Source organism: Bubalus kerabau, chromosome 2 (assembly GCF_029407905.1).
Source record: "Bubalus kerabau isolate K-KA32 ecotype Philippines breed swamp buffalo chromosome 2, PCC_UOA_SB_1v2, whole genome shotgun sequence".
NCBI lineage: Eukaryota > Metazoa > Chordata > Mammalia > Artiodactyla > Bovidae > Bubalus > Bubalus kerabau.
Genome location: NC_073625.1, coordinates 113,530,875 through 113,549,671, shown reverse-complemented (window position 1 = coordinate 113,549,671; position 18,797 = coordinate 113,530,875). Strand labels below are relative to the sequence as shown.

The window sequence follows — 18,797 nt, the reverse complement described above, 5'->3', positions numbered from 1 at the left end:
AATCTCTCAGCAAGGCACGGGGAAAAACGGACTTAGCCTTGGTCTGAGAGACCTACTACTTCCCCCTAGTTGGGCTCATAACATTTTCCTTGTCTCATAACTTTTATTTTATTCTCTTAGTTTAAAAGTATATATACTTGTAGTAGAAAATAAGTGTATAGAGAAGAAAAAAATCCGTAAGTTCAATAATTCAGTAACTCACATAATCACTACTAATCTTTTGATTTTTCAGTCTTTTTTTTTTTCTTTTTTAAATGCATCTCCCACTTAAGACTTAGGCACAGGTAATCATAGATATTATATTGAAAATACAGTTTTATGCACTAAATCATTTTAACTTTATACTCTACTGAAGCATTTTTTATTTCATTCTTTACCATCATAATTGTTAATGGCTCCATTGATAGAGTATCATATAGATGTACGAAAACTCACTTGACATTTTCCTAATGTTTGTTACTTATTTGCTAATATTAATAATGCAGTTGTGATAGTCTCTGTATGAAAATATTTGCCATTTCCAAATTGTTTCCTTAGGGTCAACAGGTTGGAGGGTATGAAGATTTTCTTGTTGTTGCTTAGTCGCTAAGTTGTGTCCAACTCTTTTGCAACCCTATGGACTAGCTCACCAGGCTCCTCTGTCCATGGAATTTTCCAGGCAAGAATTCTGGAGTGGGTGGCCATTCCCTTCTCTAGGGGATCTTCCCGACCCAGGGATTGAAACTGTCTCCTACATTGGCAGAGGGATTCTTTACCATTGAGCCAACAGGGAAGCCCCTTATGAAATATATACTCCAAAGTTGTATTTCAGAAGAGTCTGAAGTAATTTACATTCCCATCAACAGTGGGCGGCAGTGTCTGTCCCACCAGCACTGAGTACCCATATTTTAAAAATATGCACATAAAAATAAAAAAATATTTTTTCAATTTTAATAGAAAAATAAACAATACACATACACACAAATTTGGTGTATTAGTCTTCTATTGATGTTTTAACAAATTACCACAAACTTAGTGGCTTTAAGACAAGACTCATTTATTCTCTTACAGTTCTGTAAATCAGAAGTCCAACAAGGGTCTCACTGAGCTAAAGTCAAAGTGTATCATGGCTGTGTTCCCTTCTGGAGGCTCTGGAGAAGAATTTGCTTCCTTGCCTCTGTCAGCTTCTGCCAGATGCCAGCTTTCCTTGGTTCCTGGCCCCCTTCCTCTATCTTCAAAGCCAGCAACAGGGATTTGAGTTCTTTTCACATTGCATCTCTCTGACTTCCTCTTCTCTCTCTTATTTAAGGGCTTTTATGATTACACTGGGCACACCTGGATAACCCAGGATACTCTTCCTATTTTAGGGTCAGATGATTAGCAAATTTAATCCCATCTACAATTGGAGCTCTCCTTTGCCATGTATCAGAACACATTCACAGGTTCTGGGTATTAGAAAGTGGACATCTTTGGGGGATGGGGGCATTATTCTGCCTACCACACTTGGTAAGGCCAAAAGGCAACTCCTTGTTTTAATCTGTATTTCTTTTTTGACTACTGGTCTTTTTTTCCATTGGTATACTACAATTTTTCTTATTTTGAATGAGTGTTTAATATATTTATATATATTTATTTACCTGTTCTTGCCTTTATTTTGACAAATATTTTTCCTTTTGGTCAATTCTGTTTTAAGCTTAACAATCTGTACATTTAATTTTTTTTTTTATGGTGGATAAACATATGCTTTATTTGAACAAACATAAAAGAGAGCTCCTAGCACATTTCAGAAATACAAAGTTGGGCAATCCAACAAAATAGTAATACAGTTGGCCCTGTCTATTCCTAAGTTCCACATGCCAGGTATGGAAGGCAGGCTGTTCTATATCATTTTATATAAGAGACTTGAGTGTTTACACTTAATAATTTGTAAATGGCCACATCTATCAATTTTTATCTTTATAATTTTCCTCTGTTTTTCATACTTTAGAAAAAAAATTTCTATGTAGAGATCAGATAAATATTCCTATATGTTGTTTTTCAATTAAATATTTAACTATTTAGTTCATCTGAATTTATTTTGGTGTATGGTATGAAATGAGGCAATGGCACCCCACTCCAGTACTCTTGCCTGGAGAATCCCATGGATGGAGGAGCCTGGTGGGCTGCAGTCCATGGGGTCGCTAAGAGTCGGACACGACTGAGCGACTTCACTTTCATTTTTCACTTTCATGCATTGGAGAAGGAAATGGCAACCCACTCCAGTGTTCTTGCCTGGAGAATCCCAGGGGCAGGAGAGCCTGGTGGGCTGACGTCTATGTGGTCACACAGAGTCGGACACAACTGAAGTGACTTAACAGCTTAACAGCATGAAATGAGGATCTAATATGATCTTTTTCTCCTAAATAGACAGCCAGATTGCCTGTGGTAGAGACAATAAATTATTTCTAATTTCCTTTTAGGTACAGAACACCCCAAGTTTGTGCTAGGGTAAATTACAGTTTGCATTTCCAAGCTCCCCTTGCAGCAAGGTGGGGCCTTATTGCCAAGTCTGGGCCAATGTGATGAGAGTAGGAAGATTTCAAGGTCACTCCCATGAGAACAAAATAATCTCCCTGGTCCCCCTCCCCCTCTGCATATAGGATGAAATGTGACTACAGTGCGGATGCATTGCTCTGGACTGTCCTGCTGAGGTCATCTCCCTAGGGGAGCAACAAGATAAAGGCACTTAGGTCCCTTTGTAGGACAGAGCTGCCTATGCCTAGGCCTCCCTGCCAACTCTGGACTATCACATTAGAAAGAAATACTATCTTGTTTGAGTTACTATATTTTGAGACACCTCATTATAACAGCTTAACTGTTCCTTGATTGAGAAATTAGCTGCAGAATAGGATTTTGCATTTGGAAAGGCATAACATATTTGGCACTGGCTTAGTGGTTCAGAGAAGGCAATGGCACCCCACTCCAGTACACTTGCCTGGAACATCCCATGGATGGAGGAGCCTGGTGGGCTGCAGTCCATGGAGTCGCTAGGAGTCGGACATGACTGAGCGACTTCACTTTCTCTTTTCACTTTCATGCATTGGAGAAGGAAATGGCAACCCACTCCAGTCTTTCTTGCCTGGAGAATCCCAGGGACGGGGGAGCCTGGTGTGCTGCCGTCTGTGGGGTCGCACAGAGTTGGACACGACTGAAGTGACTTAGCATGGCATAGCATAGCATAGTGGTTAGGCTGCAGGCCGAAAAGGCAGGTGATTTGTGAGATACAGCAAAACCACTGCTTGTGATTACCTAGAACTTGGTGGAAAAAATCAGAAGACTACTCTGTTTCCCACCTCTTGCTAATTTTAGGATGGCACTACAAGAGAGGTGGAGGCAAACAAGTGTTGGCTGGTTTGCCAGCATACACAGAAGGGACAAGAGCTCTGCTAAGAGAGTTTCTCTTTGCCCAAGGCCTGCTATCCAAATTTAATGAGAATCTAGGAATTTGAAGCCTCAGGTTGCTTCTGTATCTTTAAATGGCAGGAAATAATGTCTTTCAGAGCCTGTCTAGCAGCAAAGATCAAATTAAAGGTGTTATTTTCCAACCCAGGCCTAACTTTTTACAGATGGCATCCACGTAGCCACCGTGAAATTGAGGGGAAAGGGATAAGCTGAGCACAAAAGGAGTATAGGAAAGGAGATTCAGCAGGAGTAAGAACCATAGCCTTAAGTAAAAATCTTTAGGTGTGGCTTCATTTACGTGAACCTACTGGATATAAGTAGCTGCTGCTGCTGCTAAGTCGCTTCAGTCGTGTCCGACTCTGTGCGACCCCATAGACAGCAGCCCACCAGGCTCCCCCATCCCTGGGATTCTCCAGGCAAGAATATTGGAGTGGGTTGCCATTTCCTTCTCCAATGCATGAAAGTGAAAAGTGAAAGTGAAGTCGCTTAGTCGTGTCCGACTCTTAGCGACCCCATGGACTGCAGCCCACCAGGCTCCTCCATCCATGGGATGTTCCAGGCAAGAGTACTGGAGTGGGGTGCCATTGCCTTCTCCGGGATATAAGTAGAGAAGAAGCCTACTAAGTGTTTGAGGGAAGTGTGTCACCAAAGACACCACAAAATGGTTCTACGAAACTTAAAGATTGCTTGATTCCTAAAGCAATCCTGAGGTCCCCAAATCAGCATCAGCAAACACAAAAGACACAGCCCCTAAGAATGGCATATGTTGCACCTACAGGTGTATTCACTAAGAACAATGGACCCAAAAAGAGCCTTCCCAAGCTCAAAGCCAAAAATCACAAAGAACAATCAAAGGAGTTACTCCCAGAGAACCATGAAGACCTGATAGAAGCCAGAGATTCTAGATTTCAGGCTAGATGCAGCAACTGGACAGAACTGTGGATTTTCTCCTTTGAGGAAGGATGAGCATGTTTTCTGTATAGGCAGCGGGGGCACATGAGGACATTAGATAGCAGAGACTATTAACTGTCTTTTTACATCCATTCCCACTTTCTTTCGTTATAGTATCCATGCATTTGTTGTTGTTGTTGTTGCTATTATTTCCTAAATTAATTTACAAACCAACTTTGTTACATGGGACATAGGCCAAATCCTCCCACTTCTACAAAAAGAAACCAAATATGACATTCCATGGGGAAAATGAGGCTTCCATAATCTTCAACAGGATGTACTTGCTTCTAGCTAAGATTTCTTACCCAGAAGAACACTGCTTAATTGAGTGCTTTGTACCACTATCTCTGTTTACATTGTGATCAGTTCAGTTCAGTCACTTAGTCATGTCCGACTCTTTGTCACCCTATGGACTGCAGCACACCAGACCTCCTTGTTCATCACCATCTCCTAGAGTTTACTCAAACTCTTGTCTATTCAGTCCATGATGCCATCGAACCATCTCATCCTCTGTCATCCCCTTCTCCTTCTACCTTCAATGTTTCCCAGCATCAGGGTCTTTTCAAATGAGTCAGTTCTTCACATCAGGTGGCCTAAGTATTGACGTTTCAGCTTCAACATCAGTCCTTCCAATGAATATTCAGGACCGATATCCTTTAGGATTGACTGGTTGGATTTCCTTGCAGTCCAAGAGACTCTCAAGTCTTCTCCAACACCACAGTTCAAAAGCATCAATTCTTCGGTGCTCGGCTTTTTTTATAGTCCAACATCCATACATGACTACTGGGAAAACCATAGGCTTAACTAGATGGACCTTTGTTGGCAAAGTAATGTCTTTGATTTTTAATATGCTGTCTAGGTTGGTCATAACTTTTCTTCCAAGGAGTAAGCATCTTTTTATTTCATGGCTGCAATCACCATCTGCAGTGATTTTGGAGCCCCCCCAAAATAAAGTCTGCCACTGTTTCCACTGTTTCTCCATCTATTTGCCATGAAGTGATGGGACTGGATGCCATGATTTTTGTCTTCTGAATGTTGAGCTTTAAGCCAACTTTTTCAGTCTCCTCTTTCACTTTCATCAAGAGGCTCTTTAGTTCTTCTTCACTTTCTGCCATAAGGGTGGTGTCATCTGCATATATGAGGTTATTGATATTTCTCCTGGCAATCTTGATTCCAGCTTGTGCTTCCTCCAGCCCAGCGTTTCTCATGATGTACTCTGCATATAAGTTAAATAAGCAGGGTGACAATATATAGCCTTGACATACTCCTTTTCCTATTTGGAACCAGTCTGTTGTTCCATGTCCAGTTCTAACTGTTGCTTTCTGACCTGCATACAGATTTCTTAAGAGGCAGGTCAGCTGGTCTGGTATTCCCATCTCTTTAAGAATTTTCCATAGTTTATTGTGATCCACACAGTCAAAGGCTCTGGCATAGTCAATAAAGCAGAACTAGATTTTTTCCTGGGACTTTCTCGCTTTTTCGATGATCCAACGAATGTTGGCAATTTGATTTCTGGTTCCTCTGCCTCTTCTAAAACCAGCTTGAACATCTGGAAGTTCATGGTTCATGTACTGTTGAAGCCTGGCTTGGAGAATTTTGAGCATTACTTTACTAGTGTGTGCTGCTGCTGCTAAGTCGTTTCAGTCGTGTCTGACTCTGTGCGACCCCACAGACAGCAGCCCACCAGGCTTCCCCATCCCTGGGATTCTCCAGGCAAGAACACTGGAGTGGGTTGCCATTTCCTTCTCCAGTGCATGAAAGTGGAAAGTGAAAGTGAAGTCACTCAGTCATGTCTGACTCTTAGCGACCCCATGGACTGCAGCCCACCAGGCTCCTCCATCCATGGGATGTTCCAGGCAAGAGTACTGGAGTGGGGTGCCATTGCCTTCTCCAACTAGTGTGTGAGATGAGTGCAATTGTGCGGTAGTTTGAGCATTCTTTGGCATTGCCTTTCTTAGGGATTGGAATGAAAACTGACCTTTTCCAGTCCTGTGATAGCTATATCTTTTTTTTTTCTTTAGCATCCTTGCATTTTAACTGGGGGCATGGCTGCTGAGCTACATGTCCAGCTCCTCTTGCAGACAGGTGTGGCCATATGACTAAGTCTGTACCAGTGGGGTGTGATTAGAATTGATACATACAGCTTCCTGGTCAACACCTAAAGACGTAGTCACTTGCCCTGGACGTCCTATTTCTCCTTCCTGTGGACTGGAATGAAAGCATGATAATGAGTCAGCTTTGACCACCTGGACAGGAATATTACCACAGGGAATGTTAGAACAACAGAAAAGGAACTTGAGTCCCTGGAACAGAGCTGCCTACCTGGTCTGGGGCAGCCCATTATCTTTCAGACTGTTCTTTAGGAGAAAAATAAATTTATTTATTGAACTTGTGTATTTTTCATCTTTTTACACAGCTTAGCATATCCTTTACAAATAAATAGACTGTCAATAAAAGTTGACTCCCAAGTTTTGATTTAAATAATGAAATCTAGGAACAAACATTTGTTAAGTATGTGTATTATGTCCATTTTCTTTCATAAGTGCTTATACTTTTCTTTCTCTTATTGTCATTATTGAAGATCTGATGTGATCATTTTAGATTCTCTTAGTATTTTCACTCCAAAACGTAAGATTAGCACAAGGTAAAGATATTCTCAAGCAGAGTTAAGAGTATAAAATAAAAAGTAACTCTCCTTTCCACCCCAGACTTCTAGGTTCCCAGGCTTCCTCCTCAGAAACAACCAACAGTAATGGTTTCTTTCAGCAACAGTCCTGGACAAATACATCCCTCTCACTTTTTTTCTAAGTAGGAATATATTAAACATAATATTATAACTTTGTCTTTTCTCAAACTCAACAATATCTTGGAGATATTTCCAAATCAGCACTTAACAGAACTTTTACTCCCTTTTCACAGCTACATACTATTTCACTGTATACTTCATCATCACTATCCCTCTGCTAAAGACATTTGGGTTGTAATCAGCCTTTTGCTATTACAAGCAAAACTACACAAACATGACTGTCCTTCCAAAATGATATAGCTTTATATGTGGGCTAATTTTCTAGAAGGACAACTATTGGGTTAAAGGACATGTACATTTTTAATTTAATAAATACTGTAAAAATGCCCTCTATATAGAATTCTCCAAATTACTTGTAACACCTATTTTTTCCCCTATACCTCAGGCAACACAGCACATTATCATATTTTTTCATCTTTGCCAATAATCAGACATACAATTGCTTTTTCAATTTTCTTTAACTATGATGAAGTTGTTGAGTATCTTTTCTTAAGATTTGTATTTCAATTTCTGTAATTACTTGCTCATATCTATCACTCATTTTCCTACTGACTTGCTATTTTTCTTATTGATTTGACAGAGTTCTTTTCAACTAAGGAAATTATCCATTTGTCTTATTGTTGCAAACATTTCACAGTTTTTAACTTTTCTTTTGACTTTGTTTTATAGTATATATATACATATGTATTTTTATAGTATATTTAATCATGCAGATATTCTAAACTTTTACATAGTCAAAAGTATTATACTTTTCTATGGCTTCTGAGATTTGTGTCTTAGTTGGAAGGCCTTTGCCATTCTAAAATTAGTCTCATCTTCTAATATTTCTATGGTTCACATTTTATACTTAAACGGTTTATCCAACTGGAATTTACTTAAGTGGTAGGACAGATATAGGGCTCTTCCCTCATTCTTTTTTCAGATAGCTAAGCAGTTATCATAAAACCATTTACTAAACAACTCATTTTTTCTGCTATGATCATTTTAAATTTAAGATTGTCAGCTACAAAGCATTTTACAATGGAGTATATTTACAGAAAATCTACGTTTACTAGAACCATACTATTTAACTATTTATCATATGGCACCCCACTCCAGTACTTTTGCCTGGAGAATCCCATGGATGGAGGAGCCTGGTAGGCTGCAGTCCATGGGGTTGCTAAGAGTCGGACACGGCTGAGCGACTTCACTTTCACTTTTCACTTTCATGCATTGGAGAAGGAAATGGCAACCCACTCCAGTGTTCTTGCCTGGAGAATCCCAAGGACGGGGGAGCCTGGTGGCTGCCGTCTATGGGGTCACACAGAGTCGGACACGACTGAAGTGACTTAGCATAGCATAGTAATCTATTATTAATATTAATAAAAATTATACTGATTTGAAAGATAATATGTCATGGAAATTATTGGATACACCTAGGATTAAAAGCAGATATAACCTACTGTAAGTTCACCTTCTGGAAGTCTGTAAATTGTTTACTGGGCATGCCATATTGCATTTCACACTATAGAGTAATGACATCTAGTATTTTTTTAATATATGATTTGCTTCCCAATCATAGAAGAAATACTTTATAGTTCATTATTCTAAGTTCCTTATTTATTTGTGGTGTTAATAAGAGAAAAGTGGCATATCTATATGTAGATAAAAGAAAAACTGATACTATGAAGAGGTAAAACACCATTTGGAAGGTGGTATTAATAGTTGTGATTGAAGAAAGGGCTTATCAAAAAGCTGCTTCTCACATGTCTTAAGACTCATAAAAGCTAAGATACAGGAAGTAAAAGGTACAGGGTCACTATTCAGAATGCCGGGTCAGAAGCTCAAAAAGCTTCAAGTGAAACAGGGGCACAGAAACAGGTTGCTAATACTTGTTTCAGTGCTGGCCAAATGCACAGAAGGCCTTTATCCCTTCCGGTTCAGGGTCAAGTGGGAGTCTTAAGCTTAAAAGTGGTAATCTAATAAGGCTTCTAGTCAAAAATAAGCATTCTAACTGGAGCATTTTCATTGTAACAGCTGCATGTGTGTTGTTAATAATATTGCTCTAAAGAAATATTGCATGGACATAAATGAAGTCTCATTTCAAGGGGATAATAGTCCCATATTCCTTATATGATAGGTGAACACACAAAGGATGAGGAATTCAATTTATACTTTCTTTTTATGAAAGGTTCAATCTCTGAGAATTCTTTCTTTCTTCTCTTTCCTTTCTATCTTTGTTTACATTTCTTTATGAGCTCTATTTATTTTTCATATCATTTTCTCCACCACAGAGTCAACTCTTTATTATTCCTATAATTTTATATTTGGAAAGGATATGAAGGGATATAAAACTAGAGAGAAACAATAGAATAGATGGCCAAAAACAGAAGAAAAGCTACCAGAATACTAGGAAGCATTTTTAAAGAACGCATTATTGAATTTCAGCTTATACTGAAGTTTGTACTTAAAAACTATAGATGCTAAAAAAAAAAAAAACCTGTATATTTGAAAAATTAAGAACATTTCAAACACAATGAAACATCTGTTAAAATCTCACTCAGAAGGATAGGGTATGAAGAGCAGCATTCCACAGAAACCCAAATGATATCTGCCTTTAAAAATATTAAACACTTATACTCTCAATTTTCTGGAAAGATAACATATTTTGAAAATCTGAAAATGAACAGCATTTATTTTGAAAATGAAAAATTCTGTTCCAAATAAAAGTCAACATCTTGTACCTAAAATCCACTCCTTCTCCTCCTGGGTCCCTTGTGTCTGTTAATGGAATCAACAATGTCAAAGTCTCCAGAGTGCAACCTCAGTCACATCACCTCTGATGTCTTCCTCACATGTTCTCTCTGACATCTATGCTATCCTTTCCATTCCCACAACTTCTCAGGGTAAGACAGTCATTCTGGACTCCTCACTTCCTGTTATTCCCTTTATTCAATCCATCAGCAGGTCCTTCAAAATATAATCTGATTTGACCACTCCTCACCACCACCACTGCCACCTCTATGGCTCAAGTTAGCATCATCTCTCATGTGCTTTATTGCACTGATTCCCTACCTGGTCTCCCCACTCCTGCATCCTCAATAAAGCAGCCTGTGACCATGGTTCTCTTCAGCTCAGAGCTGAAGAGATTTTCTAGCTTGAAAAAAGCTGAAGTCCTTACGCGGTCTTGAAGGACCTGGTCTCACACTCCCGTTGCCACCCATGACTGGTCTCATTTCCCAGCCCTCTTCCCATAAAGTCTCTGGTTTGGATCCAGCCTGCCAGGCTCCCTGCCAGGTTGCTCTTCTCTTCCCATCCTTTATACTTGCCGTTCTCTCTGCCTGGAATGCTTGCCCCTTACATAACACATCATCCATCCATTCATTCCTCCAGGCTTCACCCTCAAAAGGTATCTTCCCAGTAACCATTTTTTCCTGAAATTTTACCATCCTTTCACTTCTGTCCTATTTCAAATCCTTCTTCCCTATTTTTTTCCCACAGCACATACTATATATTTAACTTATTTATCTAGTTTATTGCCAGTCTCCCCAGCTGGAATGTAAACTGCACAAGGCAAAGATTTTCCTACCGTGTTTTCTGCTGCATTCCCCATGTGCAGAAAAGAGCTTGGCACACAGGAGAAGTTCAGTGAATTTTGTCGAATAAATGAACTAATAAATGAATAAACAAATGAAATGAAAGGATGACTCCAGCTTGGGCTCTCACACTGCATCCTTCCTGGTCTCCTGCTAGCACTCTTAACCCTCTGTAATCAATCCTACAGTTCAATCCTACAGTCTCCAAATCAATAGTTTACCTAATATAGGTCTCACCCTATTGCTGCTCAGATTAAGAACCTAAGTGGCTCCCAACTGTCCAGTGAGGGATTATGGTTCTAAGGGATGGCATCAATATCATGCATAATCAGGATACCCTTTTCTAAACTCCATCTCTACAGACTGCTTTCTTATGCTTTATTCTGTATACCACTGTCTCTCAAACATCAGTCATTTATGGCTCCTTGTTAATGGGGAAAATTTCCTCAATGGCTCTTAAGGTCAAATCCAAGGATCCCAGTTTGATAAACACTAGGAAACTGACATCCTGGTCAATAAAAATGTTTTTTTTAATTACAGGTTATTATTGGTTAAAACATCTTTTAATATTATAACTGAAAGGAAAACAAATTTTTAAAATCTTCATATACTCAGTATCCCTTGAGAATAAATCCATATACCCCAGGTGCAGAAATGCTGCTCTACAGAAAAGAAGCTACCTACCCATCCCAGAAGAAACCTGTGCTTACCTGCCTCTGTGCCTTCATTCTTGTTATTCCTCTATACCCCAGAATATCCTTCCCCTAACTATAGTTATCAAAATTCTATTTATCCTTCAATGCCTACTTTACTTATCACCTTCTTTATGAAATCTTTTTGAGATCCTCAGCCAAAACTTCTCTCAGTCTCTTGTGGCAATGTTATAAATCTTCTATGGCATTATCTATTAATGTATTATTCTTCCTTTTGTTATACTATTATATTCCCATGGTTATTATAGCTCCTGGATATCATGAAGAAGATTAACTTGTTCTCTATTTATTTACACAACAATTAGTACAGTATCTTCCATATGACAACTAATAAATGTATACTCAATTATTTACCAAGTCAGGGGAAAAAAATGCTACTATAAATATGACCCTCTGATTTTAAAAACAGAACTGTTTACTAAAAGCTTATAACCAAACATATATAATACACTCATAACAGAAAAATGTGGGAAAAAGTTTTAAGTTATTTATATAATTTACCTTCTTTTAAGCATTAAGTCTGATACAGGTATGCACCTTAGACCAGTTCCCAAAACCATAAGGAAGGATGTCAGAAGCACAGTTATCCGAAGACCTAAAAGAAAAAATATCTGGATTATTTTCTATTTTCTCTTCAAGTAAGTCAATGTTAAGAAGAAAGATTTTTTTACTCAATCATACTGGTATTATATTCTAATATGGCTTTTCTCTATAACTCCCAACATGGAAAGGGAGAACTCTACATGCTGAATATGAAATAATTTTAACTTTAAGAGAAAACCTGAATGATCACATCAAGGATTGAGTAAAAAGTTCTATGAGCTCCAGTTTTTTGAAATGAATGGATAATAATGCTTTGTTCAGATATAACACTAAAATATATAGAAAATAATTTTAAAAGATAAGATATTTTAGTTTTACATCTCAAATATAAAATTTCCAATTTTCAAAGGCAAGCTGTTAATTTAAAAAATTCTAAACTGCCCCCACAGGTTTTTTTTTTACGTGATAGATTATTGCTTTAAATTTTCTCAAAAAATGACAAGTGGCCAATTACTTATTTTATATTATAATCAGGACAAATTTGTTATAGGGTCTTAAGAGTCAGTCCATTAGAACCCTTTGATTATTAATACAACAGTATTTAATGTTGTTGATTTATCAGATGGCTTTCAACTTATAGAATAATGTTGTTAAAAAAAAAGAGAAAGCATGGTTTAGGGTTTTAGAAGATAATGTGGATCAGATAGCTCTTCCCTTTGTAACCCAAATATGATCAACTATTTTGAAAATGTGTGCCAATGGTCAGTTATGTGGATAACAGGGCAAAACAAAATATAAAATGTAAAAACAAAGTAACCAAAAGCAGATATAATAGTCTGGCTGTGGCTGAATAATATAACAAGATTCTATCTTCTTATTGTTGGAATGCTGCACTTTTCTTAGCACTAAATTAATGCTGCCTTACTGTTCTGTAGCAGCCACATCACAGAGGTGGTTCATTTGGAGTATGTGGCAAAAGTAGCAACATTTCTTCCAATTTTTCCCAGACCCAACACCCTTGAAACCATTTCACAGTGAATAGACTTAAACTGTTTAATGCAAATTTTCTCTCTCTTTTATTTCCCCCAGAGTTTTCTTTTCTTGGCAGAAGGGAGATGGTTAAATGTTTGGTTTCCAAAGGGCTTCTCTGCTTGAAGGAAACTGAAAATCAACAAAACTATAATTATGCAGATTAAACATAGCAAGGAAAATAAACTTGAGATTCAGATCAGGCACACACACGCTACATTGAGGATAATTTGTGACATGAACTGAGTTAGCTTCATATGATCTGAATATGATTAATATAATTTGGCAGAAGGAATAACATAGAAAATTGTGCTGCTCAGGAACAAGTAATGCATACATACTGCTCATTTACTGCTTCTACTAACAACGCAGATTTTAAAACCACATTACAGCCACAGGAAATAAAATATAATTAATAAAAAGTACATTCATAGTCATAAACATCCTAAACTTGCAAACTGTTGCTCTTATAAGGTCATACTGGGTGCCTTATGAGATAGTGGATAAAATTTTATCAATTTGGGTCTATAAGGCTCACATTCTACATTATGTTTATTTCTTCCTGGTATTTGGTTTGTAATTAAGGTAAATAGCCACCAACTGGGCAGTGGGGCATTGTTTATAGCCCTAGGGTCCAAATAACTAGGTTTCCTATTACTATTGCTCAAAGCTAGCACAAAACAGCTGATATAAACTTTCAAGAATAAAGAAGTTGTGAAAAGCTGATTACTATAAAGCAATCTTACTGGCACAGCTTGTGGCTTTCTCATTTTTAATTGTTACCAAATATTACCCAATCCACCTCAACTGATGCTCAGTTTTGAACAGAATGTTTTCTTGCTTTCTTAATCTCATTTGAATTTTGACAAGGCAGGAATCTGTAGTTCCATGTACTCAAAAAGACAGCAACTGACTTTGGCAAGAAGTATGAATTCCCCAAGAAAAATATGCTTATGAGACATCTAGGACCTTCACATAAATAAATCCCAAGTGATTACAGTACTAGGATATGAGTGCAAAAACCATCTGATAAAAGGTACAGGAATAATTTTGGAAAACTGAACATGATTGATAAGAATAAATTCTACTCAAATATGGCATCCAGACTTTGCAGGAAGCCCCTTTCCAATGGATGATGGTGCCTTTGCTGGGAACCTACTGGGTACAGGAAGACAGTCTCCACAATCGGTGCATAAATATCATGATACAAAATTGAGTGCCCCAAAAAAAAAAAACCCAACCCCACTCCACCACACACACACACACACACACACAGTGGATGCATGGAAATAAGTTTTATCTGGTAAAACTGTCCTTCTCAGGCTCCATCAGCTGGAGTGAAAATAAGCTCTGATTGCTCCTGGTATAGACCACTTGTCCCTATCCCCCACAGCCAGAGCCTCGCCACCTGGATCTGCCTCCGAGACTATGAGGACTAATTACATTGTGCCTGTTTTTCCTGTTTACACTAGTCAAAAAAGACCCAAGATTCACAGGTCATCCTTATCCCAATATGGCTTCACACATCCTAAAATCTGACCTCATCTCTGCCAGGGCCTGAACTCCCAACATCTTTCCACTGTGCCTTCTGGAGCTCTCAGAATCTGCAGATCAGTGGAATCCCTACATTATCAAGCTCTTTCATAAACACTATCTTCACCTTTTTACTCCTCTGAAACCTCTTCCCTGAGGACACTGCTTCCCCAGCCACTTCCAGATCATTGTTACTCTCTCCTCTCTAAATAAATCTCCCAGTCTCTTCTCTCTTGATGCTTTGATTTTCTCTGCTTGAAGCAGTATGATGATGATGTGCCTTGCTGTAGTTTTATTCAGGCTGCAATTTGTTCTGTGTGGTTTTGTTTATGCTGTTTCTTCTACTAGGATTATTATATTTCTGGATTTAAGGATATCAACAAATTTGGAAATTCTTCTGGCATTATTTCTTCAATCTCTCCCTCCTACCCCATTTCATCTTACTCCATGCCCTCTTCCCTTCAGTTCAGTTCAGTTCAGTCGCTCAGTCGTATCTGACTCTTTGAGACCCCATGAATAGCAGCATACCAGGCCTCCCTGTCCATCACCAACTCCCAGAGTTTACTCAAACTCACATCCATCGTGTCGGTGATGACATCCAGCCATCTCATCCTCTGTCGTCCCCTTCTCCTCCTGCCCCCAATCCCTCCCAGCATCAGGGTCTTTTCCAATGAGTCAATTCTTCTCATGAGGTGGCCAAAGTACTGGAGTTTCAGCTTCAGCATCAGTCCTTCCAATGAACACCCAGGACTGATCTCCCTTAGAATAGACTGGTTAGATCTCCTTGCAGTCCAAGGGACTCTCAAGAGTCTTCTCCAACACCACAGTTCAAAAGCATCAATTCTTTGGCGCTCAGCTTTCTTCACAGTCCAACTCACATCCATACATGACCACAGGAAAAACCATAGCCTTGACTAGACGGATCTTTGTTGACAAAGCAATGTCTCTGCTTTTGAATATGCTATCTAGGTTGGTCATAACTTTCCTTCCAAGGAGTAAGCGTCTTTTAATTTCATGGCTGCAATCACCATCTGCAGTGATTTTGGAGCCCAAAAAAATTAGTCTGACACTGTTTCCACTGTTTCCCCATCTTTTTGCCATGAAGTGATGGGACCAGATGCCATGATCTTAGTTTTCTGGATGTTGAGCTTTAGGCCAAGTTTTTCACTCTCCTCTTTTACTTTCATCAAGAGTCTCTTTAGTTCTTCACTTTCTGCCATAAGGGTGGTATCATCTGCATATCTGAGGTTATTGATATTTCTCCTGGCAATCTTGATTCCAGCTGTGCTTCCTCCAGCCCAGCTTTTCTCATGATGTACTCTGCATATAAGTTAAATAAGCAAGGTGACAATATATAGCCATGACGTACTCCTTTTCCTATTTGGAACCAGTCTGTTGTTCCATGTCCAGTTGTAACTGTTGCTTCCTGACCTGCATATGGGTTTCTCAAGAGGCAGGTCAGGTGGTCTGGTATTTCCATCTCTTTCAGAATTTTCCACAGTTTATTGTGATCCACACAGTCAAAGGCTTTGGCACAGTCAATAAAGCAGAAATAGATGTTTTTCTGGAACTCTCTTGCTTTTTCAATGATCCAGTGGATGTTGGCAATCTCTTTTCATCTGAGACTCTAATTATACATGTATTAGGCCACTTAAAACTGTACTGCTCACTGATACTTGTGGTGTTTTTTAAATCACTTTTTTCATTTGTGTTCTACTTTAGATAGTACTTATCACTCCATCTTAAAGTTTGCTAATCTTTTCTTCTATAATGTTTAATCTGCTGTAAAAGCCTATCTAGCGTGTTTTTTCTGGTTTCAGACACAGATTACATCCTCATCTCCAGAAGTTTAACGTTTGTCTTTTTTATGTTTTCTGTGTCTCTCCTTAACATGCTTTTGTCTATCTTCTTGAACACATGTAGTATATCTATTTATAGTAGCTGCTTTGATGTCCCTGTCTATTAATTTTAGCACCCGTGCCATTTCTTGGTCTGTTCTACCGATTGCTTTTTCTCCTTTTGAAATGTTATATTTTCCTGTTTCTTTGCATGCTTGGTAACTTTTGATTTGGATGTCAGGCATTCTGAATTTTAACCTGTTGGGTGATAGATTTTTTTTCAACTCCTGTAAGCATTTTTGAACCATGTTTTGGGATATAGTTACTTTTGATCTTTTCAAGGAGTACTTTTAAGTTTTATTAGGTGGAACCAGGGCAGCCTTTAGTCTAGAGCTTGTTAGTCATTACTGCTGAGGCAGCACCCTTCTGATCATTCAATCCAACCTCCTATGTATTATGAGGTTTTCCCACTTTGGCTGTTGGGATGGGAACTATTCCCAGACTCGCATGAACTGTGAGAATTGTTCTGCCTGCTCCTTTCTGGTCCTTTTCTCAGACTTGAGTAGTTTCTTCATGTGTAAACTGCTAGTCAGTGCTCAGCTGAAGACCCAAGAAGAACTCCCTACAAATCAAGAACTGTCTCTGTGAACTCTTTTCCTCTCTGGTATTCTTCCCTAAGAATTCTGGCTGTGGTGGCCTCTTATACATCTCAGCTGTCTCCTCGACTTAGGAAAACTGTGGGGCTCTGTTTGAACTCCACATCTTTGGGTGAAGCAATTGTAAGGATCACTGTTCTGCTCTACCTATTGTCCAATGTCTGAAAACCACTGTTTCATATACCTTGATTTTGTTTTCTGCTTTCAGTAGTTTAAGATGGAAGAATAAATCCAGTTCCTGTTACTCCATCATAGCCAGAAGAGCCATTGACCCAATTCTGGTTGTCATGCTCACCACTCCCAGCTGTGACTGTCTACAGACCACCACATACCTGCCTCCACATCATTCACCCTCCAGGCTTAAACCTGTTTTGGCTCATTAATACCTCTGAGGACATTATATCTTTCACAAATCTGGTGATTTCAATGCAAGAGATGACCTTTTCAATACCCAGGCCTCTCAGTCCCCTGACTTCTTATTCCACAATCATGTCGTCTACCCTACCTTGGTTGTCCACTCTTTTGGTTAAACTCCAACCTTATCTTTACCATAACTGCATCCACAACACAATCCCAATTTCAAGCATCCCATTCTTCAACCATGACCTTCTCTCCTTCCCACTCATTCCTTCCAGTAATCTAAATTCTTCATCCATTGGGAATAACAATTTTGGAGCCTACTACTTTTTCTCATCCATCTTATGTGTTTCTTTTTCTCCTTTACCTAGTGTAGATTCCGTGCTCCATTGTTATATCACTCTCTACATAATCCTCTACTCTTTGCCTGCACTTTGTTAGTCGTACACATTTGGCAAACTGCACCTCTGGTGATCTCTCTCTTTGCCAACTCTGCCCATGCCTGTGCTTGCCCAACAGAACAGGCTGGAGGGAGACACACAGCCACGCTAACTGGTCATGCCTGAAATCAATGCCCAGTCACTTAAAGCAGTCCCTCTGAGCTGTCCAACAATCCTACTGCAATTTCCTAGTCTGCGTATTCTCTCCTTTCCTAGGAAACAGTATTACAATTTATCACATCTCTTCAATTTTCCAAGAATTGTTCTCCTAGCCTCACTCTCAGGTGGCAATATTGTTTCTTATTTTCTGAGAACTATAAACAAAGGTAATTCCCACAAGCTCCTAGCACCCACCATCTGCATCTGTAATCTATACGATCTTATCATTTCTTCCATTACTATTGAAGAATTAGCTGTCAATACTTCTTTCTAAGGCCAACCTATCTACTTGTGCTCTTGAGGACTGCATCCCATTTTGCTTACCCAAGGATATGGCTACAGCAGTTCCTTCCCCTCCCTCTAGCATTGTCAATTTCTCCCTTTTTTCTGGACCCATTAGGACACTGTATTCCAGAGAAATGCTTTAATATCTCTTATCTTTAAAGTAGTCATATCTTCTAAGTAGTCATATTTCCCCCTGGCTACTCCTTCATTTCTCTGCTGCCCTTTACAGTGTGTTTAACATAAATGTCTATACTCTTGAACTTACCCCCACCACCCTAATGACACTATTCTTTTAAAAGACACCAAAGATCTCCATGTTGCTAAATCTAAGGCTCTACTCTCAGTCCTCACTAGCTGGTTCTTCCTTCTCTCTCCAAGCTCTAAATGTTGGAATGCCCCTGGGTTGTCTTCTTCTGAAGCAACATCCCTTTCCACAGGTGACCTCACTCAGCTCCAAGACTCTAAATACCATTGCTGCTGCTGCTGCTGCTG

General features: G+C 39.0%; 1 protein-coding gene across 1 annotated transcript in view; it reads right to left on the bottom strand.

Moving 5' to 3' along the window:
* The window catches only part of SLC49A4 (solute carrier family 49 member 4), a 101,103-nt gene that overhangs the window by 77,813 nt on the left and 4,493 nt on the right, over positions 1 to 18,797 (bottom strand). Inside the window, exon 2 of the mRNA XM_055568394.1 lies at positions 11,967 to 12,060. Within this exon, the coding sequence (XP_055424369.1) occupies positions 11,967 to 12,060 (94 nt within the window). The remainder of the gene's footprint in view (positions 1 to 11,966; positions 12,061 to 18,797) is intronic.